General features: G+C 44.3%; 1 protein-coding gene across 4 annotated transcripts in view; it reads right to left on the reverse strand.

The window, feature by feature from the left end:
* Positions 1-24,845, reverse strand: part of PRKCZ (protein kinase C zeta) — a 604,208-nt gene that overhangs the window by 241,798 nt on the left and 337,565 nt on the right. For all 4 annotated transcript variants that reach the window (XM_069240998.1, XM_069241001.1, XM_069241000.1 and 1 more), the window contains one exon: positions 2,370-2,455. In XM_069240998.1, coding sequence (XP_069097099.1) covers positions 2,370-2,455 — 86 coding nt within the window. The remainder of the gene's footprint in view (positions 1-2,369; positions 2,456-24,845) is intronic.

Here is a 24,845-nt window from a genome sequence, read left to right on the forward strand (position 1 = left end):
AACACAAAACCCACCATACAGAGGAAGCACCAGCAAGACAAATCTTTGAAGGAGCCAGCCTAACCTCACAGCCGTTCTAAAGACTTGAATGTCCTGAGCTGACAGCCCGTAATTAAACACATGTTAATTTTTCTTATACTCCACAGCAGATAGAAGCAGCAGGATTGCACTTAAATTCCCACAAAGTGCGGTAGAGTAACCTTAAACGTGTCATTGTTTAGAGTGTCAGTAAGAAGGGTGATCTCTACGTCAAGGCCAGATGCTATACTTTGCCCTTTCCATAGGCACTGGGCTGTGGTACGTAACCTTCAGGCTACTTCAAAACATCTAAATTGGCTTCCAAAAGTCATAAAATAGCTCAGTCCTACAGAGGTTGAAGGCTTTCTTGTGCATTACTTTGGGGAAGAAGAAGTACGAAGTGTTGGCATCCAACTTAATGTTCATGCCACTGTCAGCAGTCCTTGTATGGCAAAGAGCAGACACAGCAGCAAAATGGTAACTTGCTTCCAATGTTTCACCAGGTGTGGAAACTCACACCCAGTCTCCTAGTATAGGTCGAAAGTTAAGACATCAAGTGACTTTAACATAATACTGCTTCACCCCACAATGATGGCATCTCATGGCAAAAGTGCAGATCGAGAGATGTTCTTGCCTCCTGAATACAGGCACTTGACCTCTCTGTCTGGTATTGTGGGGCGACATTACAGGAGGCGAGGATTACGTTTTTAACTTTCGACGTGTGTTTCTTGGAAATTATATGTAGCCAGTGTAAAGTCAAATCATATGTATCTTGTTTGATCCACACTTTAGATGGAGTTGAAAAGTTTCTTAGTATTCACTTTCACTGAATAAAGCCATACCAGCAAGTCGACCTGTGTCCTTGCAGATGGATCATCTGAACAAAGGCTTTAGCTGAAATTTTATCAGCCACCTGGGGAGTGATAACACATACTAGGACAAAAGGAATAATCAATTTCAAAGAGCATGGGACAACCCCCAAGTACTTTCTGCGATAGTGACCAACGTGGTACTCAGTAACAAAGAGCATAGTCTGCCCAAATGTTCAGGTAAAGGCATTTTTTAAATTTCTCAATTTGCTTGGAAGCCCTATCCAGGGGCAAGGATATATAGTGTGGCTCTAGCAAGTCTGGCAAAAGTTGTACAACGTGAGTTATATTTGGATTTTTTTAACAAATCCTTTTCAATCTTTGAGGATCAGAAGTGGATTTGCAAGACTCTGCTCCAGGATTAGTACACGGGTAGTTTTCTGACAATACTTGCCTTGCAGAGGGGAGAACAGTTTTATATAACTTAGTAAGCATACCGTCCAGGGAAAAAGTATAAATATTTTAGCTATCGTATTCCACTTTTGGACCTTATTGTGATGCCAAGAACGACTTATTTGATTGTTTGCTGGCGTCTAGAGGCATATCAGTATGGATTGTTAAGTTCTTCATAAAAAAGTTCAAAAACCCTAAAATACTCCGAAAAAAACGGATCTTACAATAAAGTAACTGCCCTCATTTCTGGTGAATCAGAAACAAAGGTAAGTGTTGAATAGGTTCAACATGAAATTCTGAAAAGATGAGAGGTAAAGGCCATGCTTAGCAAAAGGTTTCATAGGAATAGTGAATCAAAAAAAAAAAAAAAAGAAATAAAGAATTTAAGAGCTACATGAAAATAGTGTTTTGCATGGTGATTCGATGCAGCCATTGCAATCTAAATCAATCAAGCAAATTAACATCATACCTTGTCACAGCAAATATGGCATCGCCCATTCACATTAAGTATATGCAAAGAAAGAAATAAGAGATAATTCAAACATATGCCTCGTAACAATGTTTGCCTGTATAATGTCCAGGATGGCAGGACTTCAGTTACATTCTTCAAAGTTACAGGGAAAAAGTCGAAACAACAAACAGCATTAAAAATATATATGCAACCTTAGCGAAAAAGGCATTCGGGATCTTGAAAAGTAAGACTCTTTGGGAGCTTCATAAGCGTTTGCAGTGGCGCATCGAGGATGCCGGGAGCCCAAATACCATAAAGCAAAATGCCACCCCCATCCCACCACCCCGTGTTGGGGTACGCGAATGCTGCCATTAGGGTGCAGAATCCCCCTCGGACCCCTGGTGTCACTGCACCTGCTGCGCTACAGATAACGCCCATGAACAGTTAGAAGCAATCCACCCTAGCCTCTGACGAACACAGGGATTCCCTCAGACAGAACCCCTGCACTTGACATACACGGCACGGCATTGCACATGAACATGAGGTAGGGCAGTACTTTTCTTCGAGGCAATCAACACATTATGCAAGCTCCTACGATGCAGTTTTCCTTAAAAAAAAGATTAGTTAAAATTGCTCACTCTGTTAAAGCGTTTGGCTTGAAAGAGATGCCCGTTCACCCGGTACAGCTTCCTCCATCTTCTGGCCCCGCGTCGGTAGATCGATTCTGAGGGGGGGAAAAGAGGGGAGTGTGAGCGAGCAGCATGGTGCCACAGCAGGCGCAGGCAGATACAGACACACACAAACATACAAACTGCGAAGCATGATGGTGCTCAGAACCACCTTGACTCCTAATGCACAAATAACAATCTGTGCTGCCACATCAAAGACTGACAGCGCCTGGCGATGTGGCCTCATGCCTCCAACACCCTGTTTTCGCCATCACATTATTTGATAAGATTCGTGACATCCTAGTGATGCGAGGGGGGAGCGGGGGTGAGGGGGCAGATGGAGCGATTAAAGCCGCAGTAACCAACGGCGCAGTTGAAACATCACCACTGAACCGCGTCGATTTCCAAGCTAGGTGAAAATGAAAATTAGCACTTTTAAAAACACAGGACATGTGCCCCAGTGAGCAGTGTTAAGTGAGTTCATCTACACATGCGTTCTGTATGTGAAAATCAGTTACACGCCCCTCTGAAACGTGCTACGAAAGGGAAATGCGTCACGGCTAGATTTGCAAGGACCTCGATGGCACATATGTGCTTAGTGTGCTTTTCAGACAGGCGGGTGCCTTCAAGATACTGTCAGTCTGGTAGGCCCGAGGCACTGTTCTGAGCCCCAGGGGAGGAGCATTAAGACGGGCTTTTCCCCCACTGATGTGTGCAACTGGTGCACAACATCATACCACGCCCCTCATGAAGAAAACAGCAAAATAATGACTGGACCAAAAGGCAATACCTACGCAATAAAAATGGAATACAAATGGGTAATAATGGGTCACATAACTGAAATGTAACTGCATTTATATAGAGCTTGCTTATTACCTCTGAAAAGGAGCTGGAACTATTTAATATCCTATTCTATCTCAAGTTCTGGAGACACCCAGGGGAGTCATTATTACGGTATTAGCTTCCTAGTTACCACAGCTGCATGTGTGTAGCACAGAACCGTCAGCTCTTTGCCAGGGTCGCGCAGATGTGAGAGGTGGAAGGAGCCCCCGAGAAACGATGCTATCATTAGTCCTGCTTTTATCTAACCATCTAACCTGCGTGCTCCATGGGATGGCTTCTGTCAAGAAATGGTGCCACCCAGCCTGGGGGTAAACTGGTAAAAATCAGTACGCCCCCTGTTCTAGCATGGAAATAAGCAGTTAACAGTCAAGCCCAAAATAAACAGGAACATGATACGTTTAAATACTGGCAAGAAAAGAGTATGGGGGTATGAAAGTAAACCTTGAACCTCTTCTAAACACATAATAAATGCAAAACACTGGCATTGCCCTGCGTATACTCTACAAGATTACTATTCACCTTAAAGAGCTTCCCTTGAGAAATACCTAAAAAAATATTGAAGAGAAAACAACTCTCAGTTTAATTCTCCCATTTTGTGATTGGTACGTACTCTATTTTGTGTTGTGCGGCAACAGTATCTTCTTTAATGAGCCCAGCTACATGACCCCCATTTAAACACATACATTTTTTTTCTAAAGTACAGATATTCTACTCTTGTAAGGCAGCTGCCAGCACGAGACTCCTACGCAGCTGCCCAGAGTAGATGCAGCTATACCATAGTTAATGCCTGGTACACTCAAACAAGAACTCCCCCCCCCCCCCCCCAAAACAGCCACCCTCCTAAAACGTACGACGAGCATTGCACTTCAGATACGATTCGGCTCAACCATCGTTTTCTTAAGATAAGCATTCTCATTCCCCCAAAATACAAGATCTGAAGCTCTCCATCAGGCTTGTAAAACAACATGCAACAGACATTACAATTAATCAGTTAAATGATATGTAAACACACAAACACTGTCAGCATGTACATAAAGCTGAGCGATAGCATCATGCAATATATGTATTTGTGCATCCTCGTATTCTTCATGCTCACGAGGTGAATAAAACAATATCTGTAGAGCTATTAAAGAACTTTCAGCATTCCTGCACTCCTTTGCAGAGGGGTGATTGGCGGAAGTAATACCCACACCATTGTAACTGGGTGTGTCTACTAGGTTTCAGCATGGAGACAGATTTTAAAGCTTAATTTATGTAATTACTCCATGATGTTATTGTTTTCTAATTGTATTTAGTCTGCTTGTGATAAGTTTCTCTCCAACAATTTGTCCTTAGCTCAGAATGTAAGTTATTTCTCTTCTTAACATATGCTCTCTAATATACTCAAAGAAAGCAGAAAAGAAACGCAGACCTTTATCTTGCCCTTCACCTCTACTAGAAGTGGACAGACCCTTTAAATTAACCATTTGTTGCATAAAATGGCACCCAAACAATTTTGTTTGCCAGATTAATAGGAAACGTACATGATTCCCAAATCACAACATGACGTAGCTACATAAATTAGAATGCCCCAAAAACATTGAAAACTCACAAACCTTCAGTTGCCTCAGAGCCCTTGATCAGTGGATGACCTGGAGCCATCTCAAACTAAATACCTCCAAAACAGAAATACTCATACGTGGTGACTGGAAAAATTATGACCCTCTGTGCGTCTGGCCTGACGATCTCGGACCACCTCCTCAATTATCCAAGGAAGTTAAAAACCTAGGAATCACCATGGATTCCAAGTTAACTATGAATGCCCAAGTAGACAAATTAGCAAGCACAAGCTTCATCACCTTAAAGACTTTACGACCCATCTTCCCCCACCTCGGATTTCCACACAAGGTGCAAGCTACAATCTCGCTTGTACTATCCAAACTGGATTATGCCAATAGCCTCTACCATGGATCATCTCTATCTGTTATGAAAAAACTACAACGTATCCAGAATTCCGCAGCCAGAATACTATTACATGTAAAGCCGCAAGCCCACATCTCCACTGCCTTGAGAGCACTACACTGGTTACCCGTTGCCAGAAGATGCACTTTCAAGCTGCTTTGTATCACCCACAAAGCTATACATGGAACAGGACCACTTTTTATCAGATAGAAAATTACCAAATACATCCAACAAAGAACCCTCCGCTCAAGATTGGCACCCCGCCTTAGAACACCACCATACAAGAAAAAGACTATAGATGGTACATCCTTCTCCGTCCAAGCAGCCAAACTATGGAATTCATTACCCCCAACTAAAAGAGCCACAGATAATTTTCTTGTCTTCAGAAAACTACTCAAGAGTTGGCTCTTTCCTTCATAACCACCTTATTCAAACAACTATGAACTGCATATGCCTATGTTGATGAATATTTTTTTCAGATTCTATGTATATTTCTATTTATTTATAGTTTCTTTAGAAAATATGTATTGCTACTATGTCATAACAATAAAATACACACACACTCTTTAAACCTGTTTGACTAAGTATTTTTTACCCATGATTTGAATTATGTATTGTATGTGCATATGTGTGTGTGTGTATATATATATATATATATATATATATATATATATATAAATATATATGTGTGTACATGTTGTTTCTGTGCTTGGCATGTTCGTGGATCATTGCATGGCTCCTGGGTGGGTTGTTATACTAGATATCTATGATTTACTGATCTCATCTTATCACACTTATCTACTCATCATCATATGTCATGTCTCTATCAAACTATCCTCCATTCTCACTCTGACTCATCCCAAATCCCTTCTACCACTTTCATCTCCTAAATATCTCTGCCTAAGCTCTTCCCTTCGCTTCCACATCTAACTCACCAAACCTCACTCTACTACTTTGACCTCCGACACAACCCTACTAAATTCTCCTGCATTTATCTCACCCTTCTACTATGCTCTCCCTAACCCTTCCACATACTCTTCCCCCTCCGACCCCCCTTTACTCATCCCAAGCCTTTGGGTTGAGTAAATGAAGGATATACTCCCAATTAACACTTCTGGATTTCTTTCCTCCTCCACCCCTCCATTACTTCAGTCAATCTAACTAACAAACTCTCATATCCGCGGCTCAAATTAACTCATAATAATACTAATCTGTACTCATTATTTAACGATACTAATCCATCACTAATTCTTGTTGGGTTCCAGAGTAGCGTGCTACTCATCGAAAAGCGCTTCGATGCCTCGTCAGGGGTAGTAAGCGATTTATAAATACGATTACAATACAATACATGGATTGCAGCTCATAGGCTGTAGCTAACACGCTGTGGCGTCATTAGATACATTCATCTGGCTCTTCTTCCACATATAGTCTTTCTGCTTTGCCCATCTACACTGCTTTTCCTGGTTTGGTTTTACATTGCGAACATAATACAATAAGTGAAAATTCTTGAGGCAATTATTGCAACCTACGAAATTTATATCTCAATACAAGTTCATAACAATGACCTTTGGAAGAGATTGTGCCTTGTATTTTTATGATAAACTTCACAAAAGTTATTTACACACAGCTGCAGATCTTGATTGTTAATTGTTATAGGATATGCTTAACTAGATTTTGAAATGCTTTGGTGCTTGATATGTTCTTGCTGCAACAGATTTGTTCTATAATAGTTGCTAAGCGACAACCCACCAAACCACAGACTGTGCTCTGGCCATCTCCAAGTATGTTCTCCCGGATACAGCACTGAGAAGGAATTCAAGATTTCCTTTCACCCTATCAGAACTCCTTGAGTGTCTGGTACAGAGTCCCTTGAACACAGAAGAACCAAGCAATCACTGCCCTCTCTTCCATGCCAAAACACTGCATCTGGCTGCAAGGATGACGCATTCCGTAATTCGTAAGTCTATTTACTAGGGCTGTGCACAGGCAACACCTCTCAGTGATCTTCCGGTATAAAGAACCTGCAACAGGACAGTATGTACTGCACCAGCGTTCACCGCAGTTAGTATATGCTGGGCAAGATAAGGTTCTTTTATCTTTAGCGGGGACCCAGGGAGATAGAAACCACTTTCAATTTAATCAACTGACTTTTAGTCAAACAGTAGTGCAGCAACTTTTTTGCACTGCTGAAAAGAAATCAATTGGCAAAGTTACTGGAAGGAAGAGACAGCTGGCACATGGATCTCAAAGTATTCAATAACGCATGGTGGTGTCAACACTATTAAAAATGTTTTTTTTCACTGGCTTGCTTCGTGTCCGCTAGACAGGTTTTTGAGAGACCAGAATGATTCATTTGAATGTTGCCCTTTGGAAGTTAGTACACCATGCACTTTTGTCACCTCAGTGTAATACCATCAAATCGGAATGAATGACTTGGTGAAGTAGTTCACTTCCAGTTGAAATCCCGAAAGAGAAACAAAGCAGCAGTCAAGTATTTATTGTGATGATTAATCATTTTCAGTCTTTTTCCAATTTCTGAATAAGTTAAAGCATAATTAATGTAGAGCAATTCTTGTTCAAAGAGGCCAGGACTTTCTGAAATAGACAGATGGTCCCCTAAAAACCAATCTGGTGTAGGTGGAATATGCAGTGGTTCGGACAGAAGAGGCAGATGTTAACCCTTATGGACAATTTGGAGGACCCGCTTGTAGGATGTAATGCCCTGCCACCCTTGGAAGGATGGTCATGTGCCGCTAATGGCAAACTAATGCAGCTTGGAAGCTGAAGCACAAAGGGCAGGGAGAGTGGGTAGTACATGAACCCTGCTGGCCTGGACGTTAATGGCCAGATCCCTGGCACCAGCTTCATAACAACTGGGGAGCATGCTGCTGACGGGATGGACCTTCATGTTGCCTGTGACCCATACTCCTCTGACGCCTCAAAAAGAATGAACACATCTCACTATAAGGATGACAAGAACTTCCTAATGTATTTACAAGAGGCCAGTGGTTTGGACACTTTCCTTGACAATGGGCCGTGTTCCCACTTCACCTCCCCCACAGGCACACGACAGAAGAAACTTGTACTGAATGAGACTTTGTTCGAAGTCGTGTTGAATTAGTTTCGGTGTTATACATAAGAATTGGGTATTCCGCTGGCACTAGGTCTGGCTTCGATGTAACAGAGTCAATAGGCACAGACAGCGTTGAGGATAGATCTGTTGACTGTGAGCAGACTGAAGGTCTCCTTGGATGCGTGGGGCCTGAAGGCGTGCCAGAGGAAGCCGGAAGGGTGCCAAATATTCCTAACATGGCATCTTTGTAAGTCTCTATCTACTGTAACATCACCATTAAACCTGTGAATTTGGGGTGCATCAGAATAAGTTGGGGGATCGGTTCTATTATAAGACACTTGGACAGAGACTAAGAATCACTGTGACTTCTGTCTGACTTTTCTAGTTGAGAGTGGCAGAACGGGGAGGAACCACGCTTGCTTTTCTTTTTCTTCACCTTACCTGAGGATTTTGAACGGGAGGAAGATCTTTTGCAAGTAGGTTCAAAGAGCAGAAGTAGGACTGTCCCTCAACTTCGTCTAGAAGCGTGACTCAGCGAGGTAGAATTTGGCTTTGCGTTCCCGGATCACCTTGGGGTTCATCTGGGCGCAGTCCTCACAAGACGGAGTCATATGACAACACTAAAGGGTTACCTCCTAGGGATCTTTCACAGACATCTGTTTGTCACAGTTTCTACAAAACGTAAACCCTGTGGGTCTAGGTGGGTACATGTTCTCTTGCACACTGTGAACGAATTTAATGCAAAAAGCTCATTAAAAATTAGGAAAAAGGTTTGGAAGCAAGCTCTACGTTGGCATTCAAAGATATAGAAAAAAAAGGAACTGATGTCAGGAAGCAGGGGTGGCGCTCCAATATCACTTCCAGAGCGGGACAAAGTTGATGTATAGACTCACAGCTGCAAACTCTGAAAAATCTCAGGATCCAGTCTGGTGGCTTGTTGTCTTCCAAGGTGAAGAATATGTGCTGTATGTTTCTATCAGAACAGTACATAATACAAATAAAATTATAAAAAATGACACTTTTTGAAGGTATAGTAAAAAGAAAATGTGGGGGAGAGAACAAAAACTACACTTGGTTCGAACTGTTCAACAAAGGAAGGGATGACGGTATGAAAAACGCAGAAATTGGGAGGTCTACAACATCTATGCTCTTCAGCCTCCGACAACTTGCAGGTAAGCACACAGCTACTGCCAACCTAGGCTGTGCTATTGGCCCGCAGGAGTAACTACCTTTACAAGATGCTCTGTCCTCAGCTGCTGACAGTTTTGCACTCGCATGCCACAATATGGTCAAGAGCTTCATGTTTTCCTGTAGAATGGGACTCTATGTAAATAGTATCTGCAACAGTATGGAATACTGACTTCAGTGATAATTTGATGCCTTTGGCACTTTGATGTGTGGCACATAACAATAACAGATGAGTGCAGAACTTCTCTTCAATTAGAATGGTAGCACCAAAAATGTAGGAGTGAAAAGACTATGTATTAAAAATATACAAACACACAAAAAATAGGGCACATCAATGCCCGAGAGAGAAAAACCGTCAATTGAAATCACTGTTGCCAGGTTATTTATCTGTAAAGTCATTGAAATCAGAACACTCCCCCAAAAAATTTTAAGTGTGAAAAAACAAAATCTTGATATTTTGTGTGTCATAACGCGACACGTAAAAATTTTACAACTACTTGAAAATAACAAATGCAGTATATGGACACTTAATCAAATGTCAAAAGAGATACATTTTTTTCTTTCAAAGAGGGAAGGTTTTTACGCATGAATGAGTAACAGGGACAGAATCAGCAAGAGGTCAGGGGAGGGGGGATACGCGACAATGTCGGCTAGCAGCCTGACATTGCAAATTAAGAAGGAAGAGAAAGCAGAAGAAGATGCTCTGAATAGACCCTGGAATGATTCTCAAATATTATGCCTGAGGACTAAAGTTGCTTTGTATGAGCTGAAAGAACAGTCCCCTTACAGGATTGACATATTGAGCACTCACACTGATCTCTTTCTGTTTAGCAAACTACATTTAATACCCACCTATCTGGCTGACAAGTTTGCAGCATCTGGAGGATCTCGGCAAACCCGCAGCCACAACACTAGACTGAAGAGAAAGCAGCACATACACAAAATAGGGAAAAAAAGTCTACTCCACTTATGTATCACGAATCTGGAATGACATACCTGGATCCATCAGGACCGTACTAACGCTGCTCCAGTTTAGAAAAGTAATGAAGACTCGTCTTTTTAAGGAACACTATACTATCAGGAACTGAAAGTCTACGTTCATTTTTAGAGCCCTGTTACTACCGCTATTACTTATTTGACACTCCAGGGCACTCTGCTTTGGCTAGGTTTAGTGTATATAAATACAAAATACATACATATACTCTTAAACCAAACGTACAAACCTTTTCTAACAGTCTCCGATGAATCAGATAGGCGATACCAGCATCTCCATTCACAGCACACTGCTGTCACTGAACTCGATCTTCAATTCTCATCATTAGCTGATGTACAAAACCGGAAACATTGTCTCAGTGCCTTGGAAGACTAGGCGTTGTTTCACTTTCTTGCATTTTACTCCATGAAAATGTATTGTATGCATCACTCCTTGCACTGGGTCTATTCCTTTTGCTTCTGGGAGGTCCTCTCCTTGCACTTTCCAATTCCAATAACTTTCCAGTCACAAGTTGGTAACTTATTTCCATCCTCTCATTTAAACTTCACCTTCATAGGCAAAATAAAACACTTTCTCCCTATATCTGATATTTGGATAAGCGCCCAACGACAGCTGCCTGACGGGTCAGGATATGAGACGTGAAGCCCATCTTCAAATTATACAAAGTACCAAGGACGCTGTCAAGTTGTGTGATGCAATGTTGCAGTCATTATAACAATACAATTTTTAGACTTTCAAAATGTCTGTCACTGAGTTAAGCTGCTATGTGCCACTTACAATGGTGGCCATGTACAGGACATACAATTTCAAAATGGCTGGTCAATGCTATTGGTTTTCCCCAGTGTTGCAAAACCCGCTGCAATTTTAAAAGTACTCGCACTGGCAAAGCCAACAGCGGCAGCTACTGTGGAGTTAAGGGGGGGCAGAATGGATCAAGTGGAGAGAGAGAAGGGGGGAGGGGCGAGATCAGGCTGGGGTGGGAGAGGTAGTAGAAAAGAGTGTGTCACAAATTAAGGGAGTGAGAATGTATCTCCAAGCAGAAGCAGTGTTGGGTGTCAGAGAATTGGAGGGAGAGGTGGGAGGAGGGACAACTTGGCAGAGAATGCGGGAGTGAGGAAAAGAGCAAGAGTGTACTCTGTGCAAAAAGAGCAAAAGCTAGGAGAAGGGCATGCACTCCCATTGAATGCTAAATGAGAAATAACAGAAAAAAAACAAAATATTTCCATGATGTTAGCCCTGAAAGTACAGAATTCATCAAGCAAGGGTATAGGGGAAATGCTCTAGAGGCAGGAAAAACAGATGAATAGAGAGGAAAACCATTCAATCAAAAGTGGGCAAAAGACATACAAAAGAGCCATCCACTCATTAGCAAGGGGATGACCCAAATCCCACACTTCATTGGATTGTACGCAATGGAGTTTTTAGGGAGAATGCAAAAAATGGAATCAGTGTGCCACGCTGACAGAGATATGCACTGTGGCATGATACTCTCCCTGAATCTAGGGCTAAAATGTTATGCACTGGGGCTTGTTCGTCCTATGCCCCAAACTACTACAATAATTTAAATCAGTGGGGCAAGAGCCACAAGGTCACTTCAAAATAAAATAAAAAAAAACACAATTCTTGGAAGGTGGAATGAAAATCCAAACAGCCAATTGCATGAGGTGAGTTGGAGCCAAAGCCCACTCTATGTATATTGAAAAACACACTGGCAAAGCAAAAAGGTTTTGCCTGCGCAAGACCTACTGGCTTTGTCAACCCCTTTTTTCTTAAGACATGTTGCCCATGGCCTAAAGTAAAGACAAAAAAACCACTATGACACAGCCAGCATTTATCACTTCATAGTGCTTTTTTAAAAACTTACTTTAAGGTATGTTGAACAGCAGCGTGGGCTGCTGTGCAACATGGCTAAAAGTAAAGGGAAAAAGGCATTATGACGCAACCATCGTTGACTGCATCATATCATATTTTTTCTTTTCTTTTCTTGTTTTTTAAGTCAAGCATGTGGGGGGACAAGCCACAGGAGGGAGACAGTGGAGAGGAGAGTGGGAGCAGCAAAAACAAGAGGGGAGGATGGAAGGTGGAATCTCACTTAAAATCCCTGTGTCTAACTGTGTCCTTGTGTAATAGAACTGGTGCTTATGTACACCGCTCCAATATGTTCGGGTCAAGTTCGAATTTCATAAACCTACAAAAATTACAAAGCAAAAGCAACATCTGAGAGAGGCGAGGGGGAAGAGGGTCGGAGCAGCATCAGCAGGGTGGGAAGCGGGAAGCAACAAAGAGGCGGTGTAGTGGAGTGGGAGCCCCAAAATACGGGACAGCAGGAAGAGGGTGGGGATCGAGCACCACAAGTGGGGATAGACAAATGCAGACATACACTCTTTGAAAGTGCATGTCCTAAATTAAAAATAAATTTAAAAAAAGTACCTTCAGGGGCGTGAGGCCAGTGTAAAGACACTGGCCGAGGACAGAAAGCTGTTCTAGCTCCAAGCTCCATAGCAGGGATCTACACTGGAAGTGCCGGGAGGAAGCAGGAAAAAGCAGGAGGCCATCCAATGCTAACTAATGGGCGGCCTCTAAGCCTTTTTAGAGTTTGTTTTGGTTAACAATAGATTTTGCTGACAGGGAATGCATGATGCAAGTGAAACCTAAAAATTGATAACAATATGTCCACACGTGCAGTGGTGCTGTTTAGGCTGGACCTAAAAATTGACCATTCTGCTTAGGCCAAAGATTATAAACGTTTGCAGGGCTTTTTTACAGAAACTTCTCAAGTCAGAAGTCAAACACTGCAGCCTTAGAGGTAAAGCAATCTTATAGCAAATTAACACAAACAACCTTGCAACTGATTGAATACCAAAATGGTTACTTTTTTGTGTTACTAGATTTTCGAGCTATCAACCCAGCAGACAAGCATTTGCAATGCAATGGGTCTTGCGTTTGCTCGAGTTAGAGCTATTAGCATTGTAAATTCCTTTCTTGCCACATAAATTGATAATGAAAAGTAAAACAGTTGACAGAAGCAAGCCGATTCAAAGCGCTACCGCTGCCATCAGTGTGAGCGTTATTGGCTCCCTGCGTGAATGTCTAGAAAGGATTGCGGCTGGGATGAAAGGCAAACCGAAATGGAGGAGGGGCCATCACACTCTGTAACAGGAGGAAGCGTGACATAGTGTGATGGCCAACAGAAATGTTCACTTAATTAAATCGCCTGGGGAGGGAACTCAGCACACAAACGAAGGACATTTCACAAAATGCACAAATAAAAATGAAGCATTTAGGACAAGCACAACAAAGAATGAATAGTAAGAGTGGGCGTGGTTAAAAGCCCACAGAATGATTACAATAGGCTGCGACGCTTGTGTGCTCGACCCTAAAAAATGAGCGCACATTAAGCACATTAATTAACACGGCGGCCTCATTAGATAGATAGGGGCCTCATTGTCGGCTGGTTATTATATTTATGCCAATATAAAAGCAATGACACTACATAATTTGTCAACATACTCTAAAATAAGCGTAGTCTCTTTAAAATAGTTTCTATATTTTTGAAACACGACAAACTAACTATAGGGTATCTACTGCCACTCGAGAATTTTGTACTCTATCTCAATGTCTATTATTAGCTTGGCCACACTGAATAGCAACTAGCCTAGTTTCTATGGCAACCTTATGTCATAACAGCATCGTGGTGTGAAACGCCTATTATCTGCCCTCTCAATATATTTTAAGTAGATTAGTTTTAACATTTTGACCCGCGTGGTTCAGATTACTTATGAAAACATCTCAGAATACACTGTTGCTAGGTACCTGTTTTTTTTTTATATACCTTTATAAATTTATTTACAACTGCAAAACTGGGAAACTAGATTATGATAAAAAAAAGCTTGTCCACTCCCCCCAAAACTCTATTTTTGCCTTTTATTTACCCCACACTGACCAAATATGGTGCACATACAGATCCAGTGACTGCCAGGAGTCTATCGAAGTTTCAGGTCAGGAACAACACTCAGCTGTTGACTCTACCATCACTAGGCACCATGAGCTTCCACTTTCAAGAGTCAACTTTGTAGGTCTACCGAAGATCTGAGCACGATCATATGCATCGCACTCTGGTAGTAGGTGTGTACTGAATCGCCAGGAAAAATATAATATATGAGAGTGAGAGAGAAAATATATATATATATATATATATATATATATATATATATATATATATACAGCAAAAAGCATCCATGGTTGCAGAGAAACACAGTAGCCATCACAGTTCACAAACTGTTGTCACTGTCGAACTGGGAAGGTCACAAACACCTTGCGGTATGGTGTGATGTCAGTAGTGACATCAGGCTAGTTCACACCCCCGCTACACATCGTTCCCACTAAACTAAACAATAAAAAAAGTCACAAAGAACATGCATGCACAGGACATATGGAAGGGAGTGAATTCCACTGGCGTAAGACGTCATGACAGTAGGCAGTCGCAACCACTGTGCAACTCCTCATTGGTTAACTTGGGTGCCTATTACAGACATGAGCCAATCGTGATCACTGCCAGCGGCGACGGTGATATCCACAATGGCAGTGACAGCCATTTCACGTGCTCATGTTCACTTGTCTCCTGGTACTCGTGCTGAGCATACCTCCCACTGCGTGTGCTGCTGTGTTCTGCCACTGGTAGCCAAGTTGTCACATGCTGCAGGGGATAGGGCCCCAGCCTTGTCACAGGAGGAACTAGAGAAGCTTGTGGAGGGTGTCCTACCCCTTTATGCCCAGTTGTATGGGGCACCAAGGCAGCAGGTGAGTGCACTATGATTGTACTGTCTGTGAATGGTACGAGTGTGGGTGGGGGCCTTGGGTCTAGGATGAGTGACTTGTGGAAGGGCCTGGCTAAGGGCTGTGGGGACAACTGGAAGATTGAAATGTGCGTGTGTTCAGGGAATTTTCCCAGAGAGCTGGAAACACGCTGAAGTCAACGCCCTACTGAAAAAACCTACGGCGGACCCAAGCGACCTGAAGAACTTCCGCCCCATCTCGCTCCTCCCCTTCCCTGCCAAAGTCATAGAGAAGACCGTCAACAAGCAACTTACCAACTTCCTTGAAGACAACAGCCTACTCGACCCCTCTCAGTCCGGATTCCGAGCCAATCACAGCACAGAAACCACCCTCATCTCAGTCACAGACGACATCAGAACCCTGATGGACAACGGAGAAACAATCGCCCTCATCCTCCTCGACCTCTCGGCTGCCTTCGACACCGTCTGTCACCGCACCTAATAACCCGCCTCCGCTCCACCGGGATCCAAGGACTGGCCCTGGACTGAATCACCTCCTTCCTCTCCAACCGCTCCCAAAGAGCCCACCTTTCCGCTCAGACCCCACCGAGATCATCTGCGGCGTCCCACAAGGCTCCTCGCTCAGCCCGACTCTCTTCAATGTCTACATGAGCCCCCTCGCCGACATCGTACGCAAACACAGCATCATCATCACCTCCTACGCCGACGACACTCAATGATACTTTCCCTCACCAAGGACCCCACCAGCGCCAAGACCAACCTGCAAGATGGAATGAAAGACGTCGCAGATTGGATGAAACTCAGCCGTCTGAAACTGAACTCAGACAAAACGGAAGTCCTCATCCTCGGAAACACCCCGACCGCCTGGGACGTCTCCTGGTGGCCCACGGCCCTTGGCACCGCACCGACCCCCTCAGACCACGCACGCAACCTCGGTTTCATCCTGGACCCACTTCTCACCATGACCAAACAAGTCAACGCCGTATCATCCTCCTGCTTCCTCACCCTCCGCATGCTCCGAAAGATCTTCCGTTGGATCCCCGCCGACAGCAGAAAGACCGTGACCCACGCCCTCGTCACGAGCCGCCTGGACTACGGCAACACCCTATACGCAGGAACCACCGCTAAACTCCAGAAACGTCTGCAACAAATTCAAAACGCCTCCGCCCGCCTCATCCTCAACATACCCCGCAACAGCCACATCTCCGCCCACCTGAGACACCTGCATGCACTGGCTTCCCGTCAACAAAAGGATCACCTTCCGACTCCTCACCCACGCACACAAAGCCCTTCACAACAAGGGACCCGAATACCTCAACTGCCGCCTCAGCTTCTACACACCCACCTGTCCTCTTTGCTCCGCCAACCTCGCTCTCGCCGCCGTCCCTCGCATCCGCCGCACCACGGCGGGTGGGAGGTCCTTCTCCTACCTGGCGGCCAAGACATGGAACTCCCTCCCCACCATCCTCAGGACCACCCAGGACCACTCTGCTTTCCGGAGACTACTCAAGACCTGGCTCTTCGAGCAGCAGTAACCCCCTCCCCCTAGCGCCTTGAGACCCGCATGGGTGAGTAGCGCGCTTTATAAATGTTTATGATTTGATTTGATTTTGATTTGAATGTGTTGTGTCCAATGCAGTCCCTAAGATGCCACGCTACATGACTGTCTCCTTTTCTCCATGTTATCCATGCAATTGAGCGCCCATCAAAAGAAGGGGGATCTGTTGTGCCATTGCCAAGCAAGTGCGGTCCCTGGGGGCCCATGCTGGGCGGTGCACCCTCTGCGGAAAGTGGTGGGAGGACCTGCGATGCTGGGCAAGGAAGACCGGTGAGGCCCAGCTGGGGACGTCCTCCCAAAGAGGGAGGGGTGCCCGTCGGACCCTGACCCCCCCCACTTATGTCCCACATTTTGGTGGTGGTGTACCCTGAGGTGGATGGGCGCTTGAGGACAGCACAGCAGCCACAAGGGGGTAAGTTCACATCCATACTTAGGTTATGTGGTGAGTGATAGGTGTAGCCTGTGCAGTGTGGGAAGGCTGTGGAATGTGTGCTAGGTAGCTACTGTATGACTAGGCTTGGGACACCTTGATGCCGGATGTGCTACATACATGTGTTCATATGTCGAGCAGGATGTGAGTAGGGGTTGACTTTATTGCTGAGTGACATCGATGACAGGGCAACTGTGTAGTACATCAGCAGGGTCTTAGATGTGGAAAAAATTCCTGATTCTGGAGTTCACACACATTGTACTCCCAACTATCCAATCAGTGTTGCTGGGGCCATATCCCTATCTGCTGGCATGTGGTGTATGTGTAGTCTGCGAAGTCTGAAACCTGTAGTCTGCGAAGTCTGATGTTTCACATCAAACAGCTATTTGTGCTTGGGTTATGTGGCTCTGAAGTATGCCTCCAAATGCCCGCAGAGTACAAAGTTTCGGTCTAGTGATCGTATAGAGCCGTGAGCCAATGGGGTGGGTCAGACATGTATTGAGGGTATGGCTTTCATCCTGTACAGGATTTAATGTGTGTCAGCATGTGTGAAACTCATGTGCATGACTGAGGTGGCACGCATGCGCTGTCATTGCAGTGGCATGTGTGTGTGAAGGCATGGCATGTAATGACATGGCACTGGAGTATGCTGTAGTGAATAGTATGTGGCTGTTGTGCTGGCATTGACCACTTGCTCCCTGTTTCTCTTTCTCCCACCCTGTCTCTCACTGTCCCACCCTCTCTCCCTCTGCTCCTCTGTCTTTGTGTGCAGCAGCATCATCTGCTGAAGGGGAAGGGGCACCGGCAAGTGGGGAAGCTGCATCCCACTGGACCCAGGAGGCTGATACCAGCGGAGCCAAGGGGACCAGTGGGATGGAAGGCGAGTGGAGCACCACGGGGGAGACTGAAACATCTACAGCATCATCTGATTCTTCCTCCGATGGTAACTCCCTGGTGGTGGCGGAACCTTCATGCCCTATGCCTGCACCATCCCTGTCCACCACCCCACTTACCAGCACCGCTCTCCCTGTAGCTCCCCACCCAGTTGCCTGCGCCCTCTCACCCAGGAGGGTGGGCATCTCATTCGCCGCAGGCACCTCTGCCCCTGCCCAAGTCAGCCCTGCTGCCCTCAAAGAGGAGGCTATTGACCTCCTGAGGTCCATCTCTGTTGGGCAGACAACCATCGTGAATGCCATCCAGGGACTGGCATCCCAGATGCAACAGTAAAAGGCATTCCTGGATGGCATTCACGGTGCCCTGTCTGCCCTTCAGAGATCGTTTCAGGCTCTGGCCTCCTCACTGGCAACAGCCAGTGTTCCTTCTTCCGTCCCCCTCCAACTACCTTTTCCCACTCCCACATCCCTCTCCTATTTCCCATCCACAGCACACTTTCAAGCCAGCATGCATCCGCACCAACACAACAAGAGTGCAAGGACATTCAAATGCACCACAAACGCCAGCACCGCCAAGCACACACACACCATTCAGATGCACACACACCAACGTCCACTACCTACCCTGACTTCCCCATCTGCTCCCCCTTCACAGTCACATCGCCACTCACACATGTAGACACCACATCATCAGTCCCAGGGCCAGACACATGTTCTGTTACTGCCACCGTCACCACAAAAGCTGACACCCATGCATGCACCCCATACACCGCATCCGCATGCACAACAGTCAACACAACCACATGCAGCACATCCACCCTACCTGCACACACCACCCCAACATTCACTCACACATCCCCCCTGCCATCTGTGTCTCCTCCACTCCTCCCCCTGTACACCTTTACGCCAACACCAAAAGCAGGAAAATGGGGGGAAACATGAGAAGAAGAGGAAGGACCCCCCCATCCAAACCCTGATCACACATCCCCCTCCCCCATCCCTGAGGTGCCTGCATGCCCCATTGATGCCCTGTGGAGGTCTGCACATTGCAGTCAGGAGTCAAGTTGGGCACTCCTCACATGCCCAGTGTGCCCAGGACATTTGGACAGCGATGCACTGGCCTTGTGGCATTTTGTCAATAGTTATTATCATTACATTTTTTATATTTCCAATAATATTTATCTACAACTGCACCTTTGGTGTCAATGCTACATAGCTTGTCTTGACTTTCTTTGCACATGTAAGAATGGTGACTGTGCGTTTGTGTGTGTGTGTGTACTAATGACCTTCCCTCCAGTGTATGCTAGGATGGGGTACTTACAGCCGGTTATGTTGTTCGTTTCCACCATGGTTTTCGTGGCAGTTAGACTGCCCCGGAAGTCCTGGCGGTGTGCAACCTCGTAATACGTTGGGTGGAAACTTTGTGCCCACTGGCCTGAAAAGGCCTTTCGCCTGCAACAACAGTTCGTCGACATTGGTGGTTCGGACAGAAACTTGACTGTGTTCTGGAGGTGCCTTCCCAGTACTCATAATATGGCGGTCTATACCACCAGTCCCGCAGCGGTGCAACCACCATCTCCACCGCAGCAGTCCACTGACCGCCAAACTCGTAATGAGGGCCTGAGTCACTCACCCATGCAGCTACTTACAAGCCCTCTCACTCACCCATACAACCACTAACACAACCACTCACCCACATAGATACTCACACACCCACTCACTTAGTCATACAGATACTAACACATGCACTCACTCACCTATGCAGTCACTGACACAAGTGCACTCGCCCATACAGTTACTCATGCACGCGCTCACTCACCCAGTCACTAACACACCCACTCACTCATCCATACGAGACTCACACAGCCTCTCACCCATACAGCCACTCACTCAGAAGTACAGCTACTCACACACCCACTTATTCATCCATACAGCTATTTGCACATCTACTTAATCACCCATACAGCCACACGCACCCACTCACCAGCTACTGACACAGCCACTCGCTCACACATACAACCACTCACACAACCACTAACTCACCAAACAGCTACTCACACAGCCACTCAATCACCCATACGGCCACTCACACACAGATTCAGACACTCACACAGCCACTCAAATTACCTCTGTTGGAAATAGAATCACTCAGTAGTGCAGAAAGAATAGTAATTTAAAGTATGCAGTAGCTTAGTATCTGCATTTAACTCTCAGGAACGTTTTCGAAACACACTCACTGAATGATGTTATCAGTGATGTCACTGACCATGTCATGAGTGATGTAATATGTGAAGTTATAAGCAGTGCATTGTGGGGCGTAAGTTATAGTTAGCTCAGTTAAATGTCATGAAACTCCTTGGTTTTGTAGGAGTGAAATCTGAGCATAACTATACCGCCCCTGTAACCTTCGTGTTTTTTCAGTGCATATATAGTGTATGGGACGTTTATTGAAAATGAAGAACTGACAGGCTAGGCAGGGACTTGGGGCCCAGATTCCAAAATATAGCCCTATGCACCCATCTTCAAGGTACCAAAATTGATTTGACAGGTCTGTTTTTGTAGGTTCCCAATGAGGTATCCAAGAGCCATCCTGCTGCAGGTTACTCTGCATCCTCCCCCAAAGGGAACTCAAGGGATTTTGTTTCCGTATTCTCATCAGCCTACTTATGGGTTCAATCGCAGAAAGGTTACACAATGACAATTCGCCAAGATAGAGGAGTTGATCAAGGGACAAACTCGAAAGTTTGATCACTTTATGTAGTTTATGTATCAAAATCCAGAATTATTACGTTTCTTCTATTTTTCGATTTATCATATTTGAATGCTTAACATTTATAGTGCAATCACACAAACACTTTTTTGGGCTCATTAAAACTATAAAAGTCGCACAAAAGCAAATCCCAACCATTGCACAAAAAATCAACAATGTTAATAAACAATTAAAGATTTAATACACACAAAATATCTCCCTTTTCAGAGCTAGCCAAAAGACAAGATACTATAGACTCTTCCTTATTCTAAGTTAGCTCAGAAGAAAGTTAATTACTGCTACACAAATAGCTTTTGTTAAAAAATTGTTTATTAAAAATGCAAGTTTAGGTCTTCACTGTGTTATATTTAAAGCGCTAAACGTCGGTACCAACTAAATACCGCTTCCTGGGTGCTAAATTAAAAAAAAAGAAACACACCCAAAATGAAGAGTGCACTGAACATTCTGACAATCGGCGCGGAATCTCATCAAACGGAGAGCCACACTTCAGAAACTAAAGTAAAAAAAAACATTAAGAGGCTGCAGTGAGATCAAATCTGTTACATATATATTTACAGCAAAAGAAAGGTAAGGTTCCATAAAAACATAAGTGAATAAAAGGTAATGCGCTCTAATCGTGGGTTTGCAGAACTCTCTAGAGTTTACAGTGTATAAAAACGAGGTAACTGGTTTGCTATAAATCAACTTTTCAATTTAATTGTACAGCATGTTCCTCTGTGTATGAATGCATCAATTATGTATTGCAGTTGGTACAGATTTTTTAATGCAATTCTGCATGTTAAACCTCTTCTTCTCCGCTTTCTTTTTTCGTCTCATTTCATTATGACTGAAGATCCAACAGTCTCGCGACTGTTTCATTTGAAGTACTTTTAGTTTTAAAAAGTCAGATAGAAGCACAAACACGCGAAAAATAAGAAAAAACAGTGAGCCGCACTACCTAGGGATTTTAATTATGAGCTCAGACTAAATGCCTGATCTGACGTCTATACCCTTTCCAATATTAAAATAGGTCCAAAGAAAACAATGGGCTCGTTAATATAAGTCACCCATACTATCAGGTACGAATGTGATGAACTCAGAGTGATCAGGCTGGCTTCAAAGCAAGTGAGCGCTGTAAAGAGGAGGTACTACAAGGTGGCAGGGGTACATACACTGGCGAGGAGGGGATGCCCACTGCACGAAGGTGAGACTCAGGGAGGATTAAGATGGGCAAGCGAGGGAAAGGAAGTGAGCAACAAGCCTATGGAGGTGCAGACAAGGGCATACGGTTAGAGGTATGGGTGTGGATGGGGAGGGCACTGTTAAGATCAGGAAGGGGAAGGGACCTGTTGGGTCTTATTTTGTGAATCTATGTGTTTGTGTTTTTAGTCTGTCTTCTATTGAAGGCTTCACAGAATGCAAAGATGACTGGCTGGGGATTCTAGTGAGCAGCACTTGGGAGATAAGACGCTCCCAGGCTGTGGGCCACATTAAAGTGCATTTTTAAAAGCACCAATCGTCTTGGTACCTCCCCTTAACAAGCCCTTTTAAAGGGGCTCAAACTGAAGCTTGTGTAACTTGGAGCCGATGAGCAACAGGGCAGAGAGGTCACCAGGAAGAATTTATAAGGGCTTGGAGGTTGTCCAATGAAATTTACAAAGTGAAGAGGACTTGGTAAAATAGACACATCTTCCCTTAATGATGTGGAGGAGGGACAGAGCTTAGCTGACCTGAGATGGGACAGTGTTCCAGATCCTGGGGACACAGCAGAATACCTGGCACATGGTTGTCTACAACTTCATCTTTTTTAATCCCGAAGGGCTAAACTGATATTTTGGGACAATTTAGGAGGGTAAGTATATCAATCAATTAAAAAGAAATTAGAATACTGGAATGCTGAGAGCTTTCATGAAAAAAATGAGGTGGCTCAGGGCTAAAATGGCCAGAGTTAAGTCTTCAGCTTCAACATTCCAATGTTTAGCTTTCTGTTTCTCTTTTTAATTCAGAACATTCCATTCTCAGTGGTAGAATGTTCTAATCACATTATCGCCATTGTTGCTTGGGCTACCCCATTGTTAAAGGCCCTCTCCCTCTTTATAGGCCCTTGCCTGTATGTTCATAAAAATACCACCCTCTCACCGAAAAGGAAGAAATTTTGTCCATCGCTAGTAAATAAATACAGCTCATACACACTTTTACGCAATATATACATATATATGTATATATGTCAAAGAAACTAAAAACAACTTGTGGTATCTGAGGAGAGAGTGGATGCGGCTCCCTCTATCAGGAGTGAGTGGACCTATAGACATGCGCACACCCATAGTAACACTCAAGCACGCGCACACACACAAAAAAATAAGGTATTCGTGAGCATGGACTAACAGGTAGCCATGAACACACAACAATTGTCCTACAGTCACAGAGGCACACTGGCCAAGAGAGACGAACAGTCATGCACACAGGCGTGGCATGCAGTCAGCAATGCACACAGACCGACAGGCATTCAAGCCGACAGATATACAGGCCTCCATAAGCAGAGATTATCTAAAATACAGTCACCAATACACACAGACCAACAGACAGAGTCATGCGCACAGACCACCGGACTTGCAGTCACTAAAGCAAACAGAACAATAGATATATGTCATGTTAGCTGTTTCTAAAGTCACCTCAATGCATTAGGGGGGACAGAAACGAGGAACGAGTGGAAGAAGAAAGGGAATGAGGTCGAAGTGTTCCGCTAAGCTTTTGTGTTTCCCAAAAGAAGCAAGTGTGCACGGGGAGGAGAACCCTTCACCATCCAGCTGGCAGGGAGGAAGCAGGTGGAAATCAGGAGAGTTACAAGTGTGAACATTTATTGACTGGAAAGACCAAGAAAACAAGGTAGGGTGGTAAAGAAAATGCCAGAGCGAACTGCTGCCACCCAAATAAGCAGGTCAAAACACAAACATCATCTACCACACACTCAGCAAGCATGCAGATTGAATACAGCACCTTACAACAGATAAAGTCAGATATCACTCAAGCTGAAACAGTCATTGGGAGGCATAGGGGCAGATATATGGCTGCTAGAGGGAGGGGGGCAGGCTTCCTGCCCTCTTAATATTTATCAACCTAAAGTGCAGGTAAAAGAGGTGTCAATGTCTGTTCAATCATTGGCATCTGTTTGGAGAAATCACTTCTGATGGGAAGTGGAATACTTTGGTCTCTATGCCATCCAGTCCTCATATTCTTTTGATTGTTCGCCTGTAGGCAAAGACACCGTGTTTTTCCGTGCCCTAGCCCATCCTAAGCATCTCTGCTATAATCAAACGTATATTCAACAGTAAAATTCAATTCATGTATTCTTCTGATAGACTGTATACCTCAGTCTATATACCCAACCGGTCCTTGCATTATTTGGAATGATCACCTGAAGGTAGCACAATGCCCTTTACACGTCCATTGTATCCTACGTTTCAGTGCTATTCTCTTAACAGCACACCAGTGCATTCATATATTTTATACTAACATATGAGAGACACTGTGGCTTGCCAGATCAATCCTTCTACAGCAAACACTGGACGAGCAGTCCTGTAGACTGCCTTTATAAATCATTCCATCCAGAGTATTGCTTTAGCTAAGCCAGCTGACAAGTACACATCCCAGAATGCTCTGCTTTATTAACCGATAGAAGTGGTGGCAGGCGTATTCTGACCAAGCTAGCAAACCTACTGCAACCATTCCATTCCCCAGGTTTACCTTTTCACAAATAACGGTTGACCTCTTTTCGTGTTTCTGTTTTCAGAAAAAAATTAGATGCGTCTTGGCAGTTCAAAAAAGAAGAAAAACAGCAAATAATGCAATATCATTAAGCAGTGGAAACACCTGATCATAATACTAAAATGAGCACTGTGCTCTATTGGATAAGCAAAGACATCGGTAAAAAAGAAAGTAAATAGAAACAAGCAAAATGCTCAAACGAAACACTGGGAAGCG

This window comes from Pleurodeles waltl, chromosome 6 (genome assembly GCF_031143425.1).
Source record: "Pleurodeles waltl isolate 20211129_DDA chromosome 6, aPleWal1.hap1.20221129, whole genome shotgun sequence".
NCBI lineage: Eukaryota > Metazoa > Chordata > Amphibia > Caudata > Salamandridae > Pleurodeles > Pleurodeles waltl.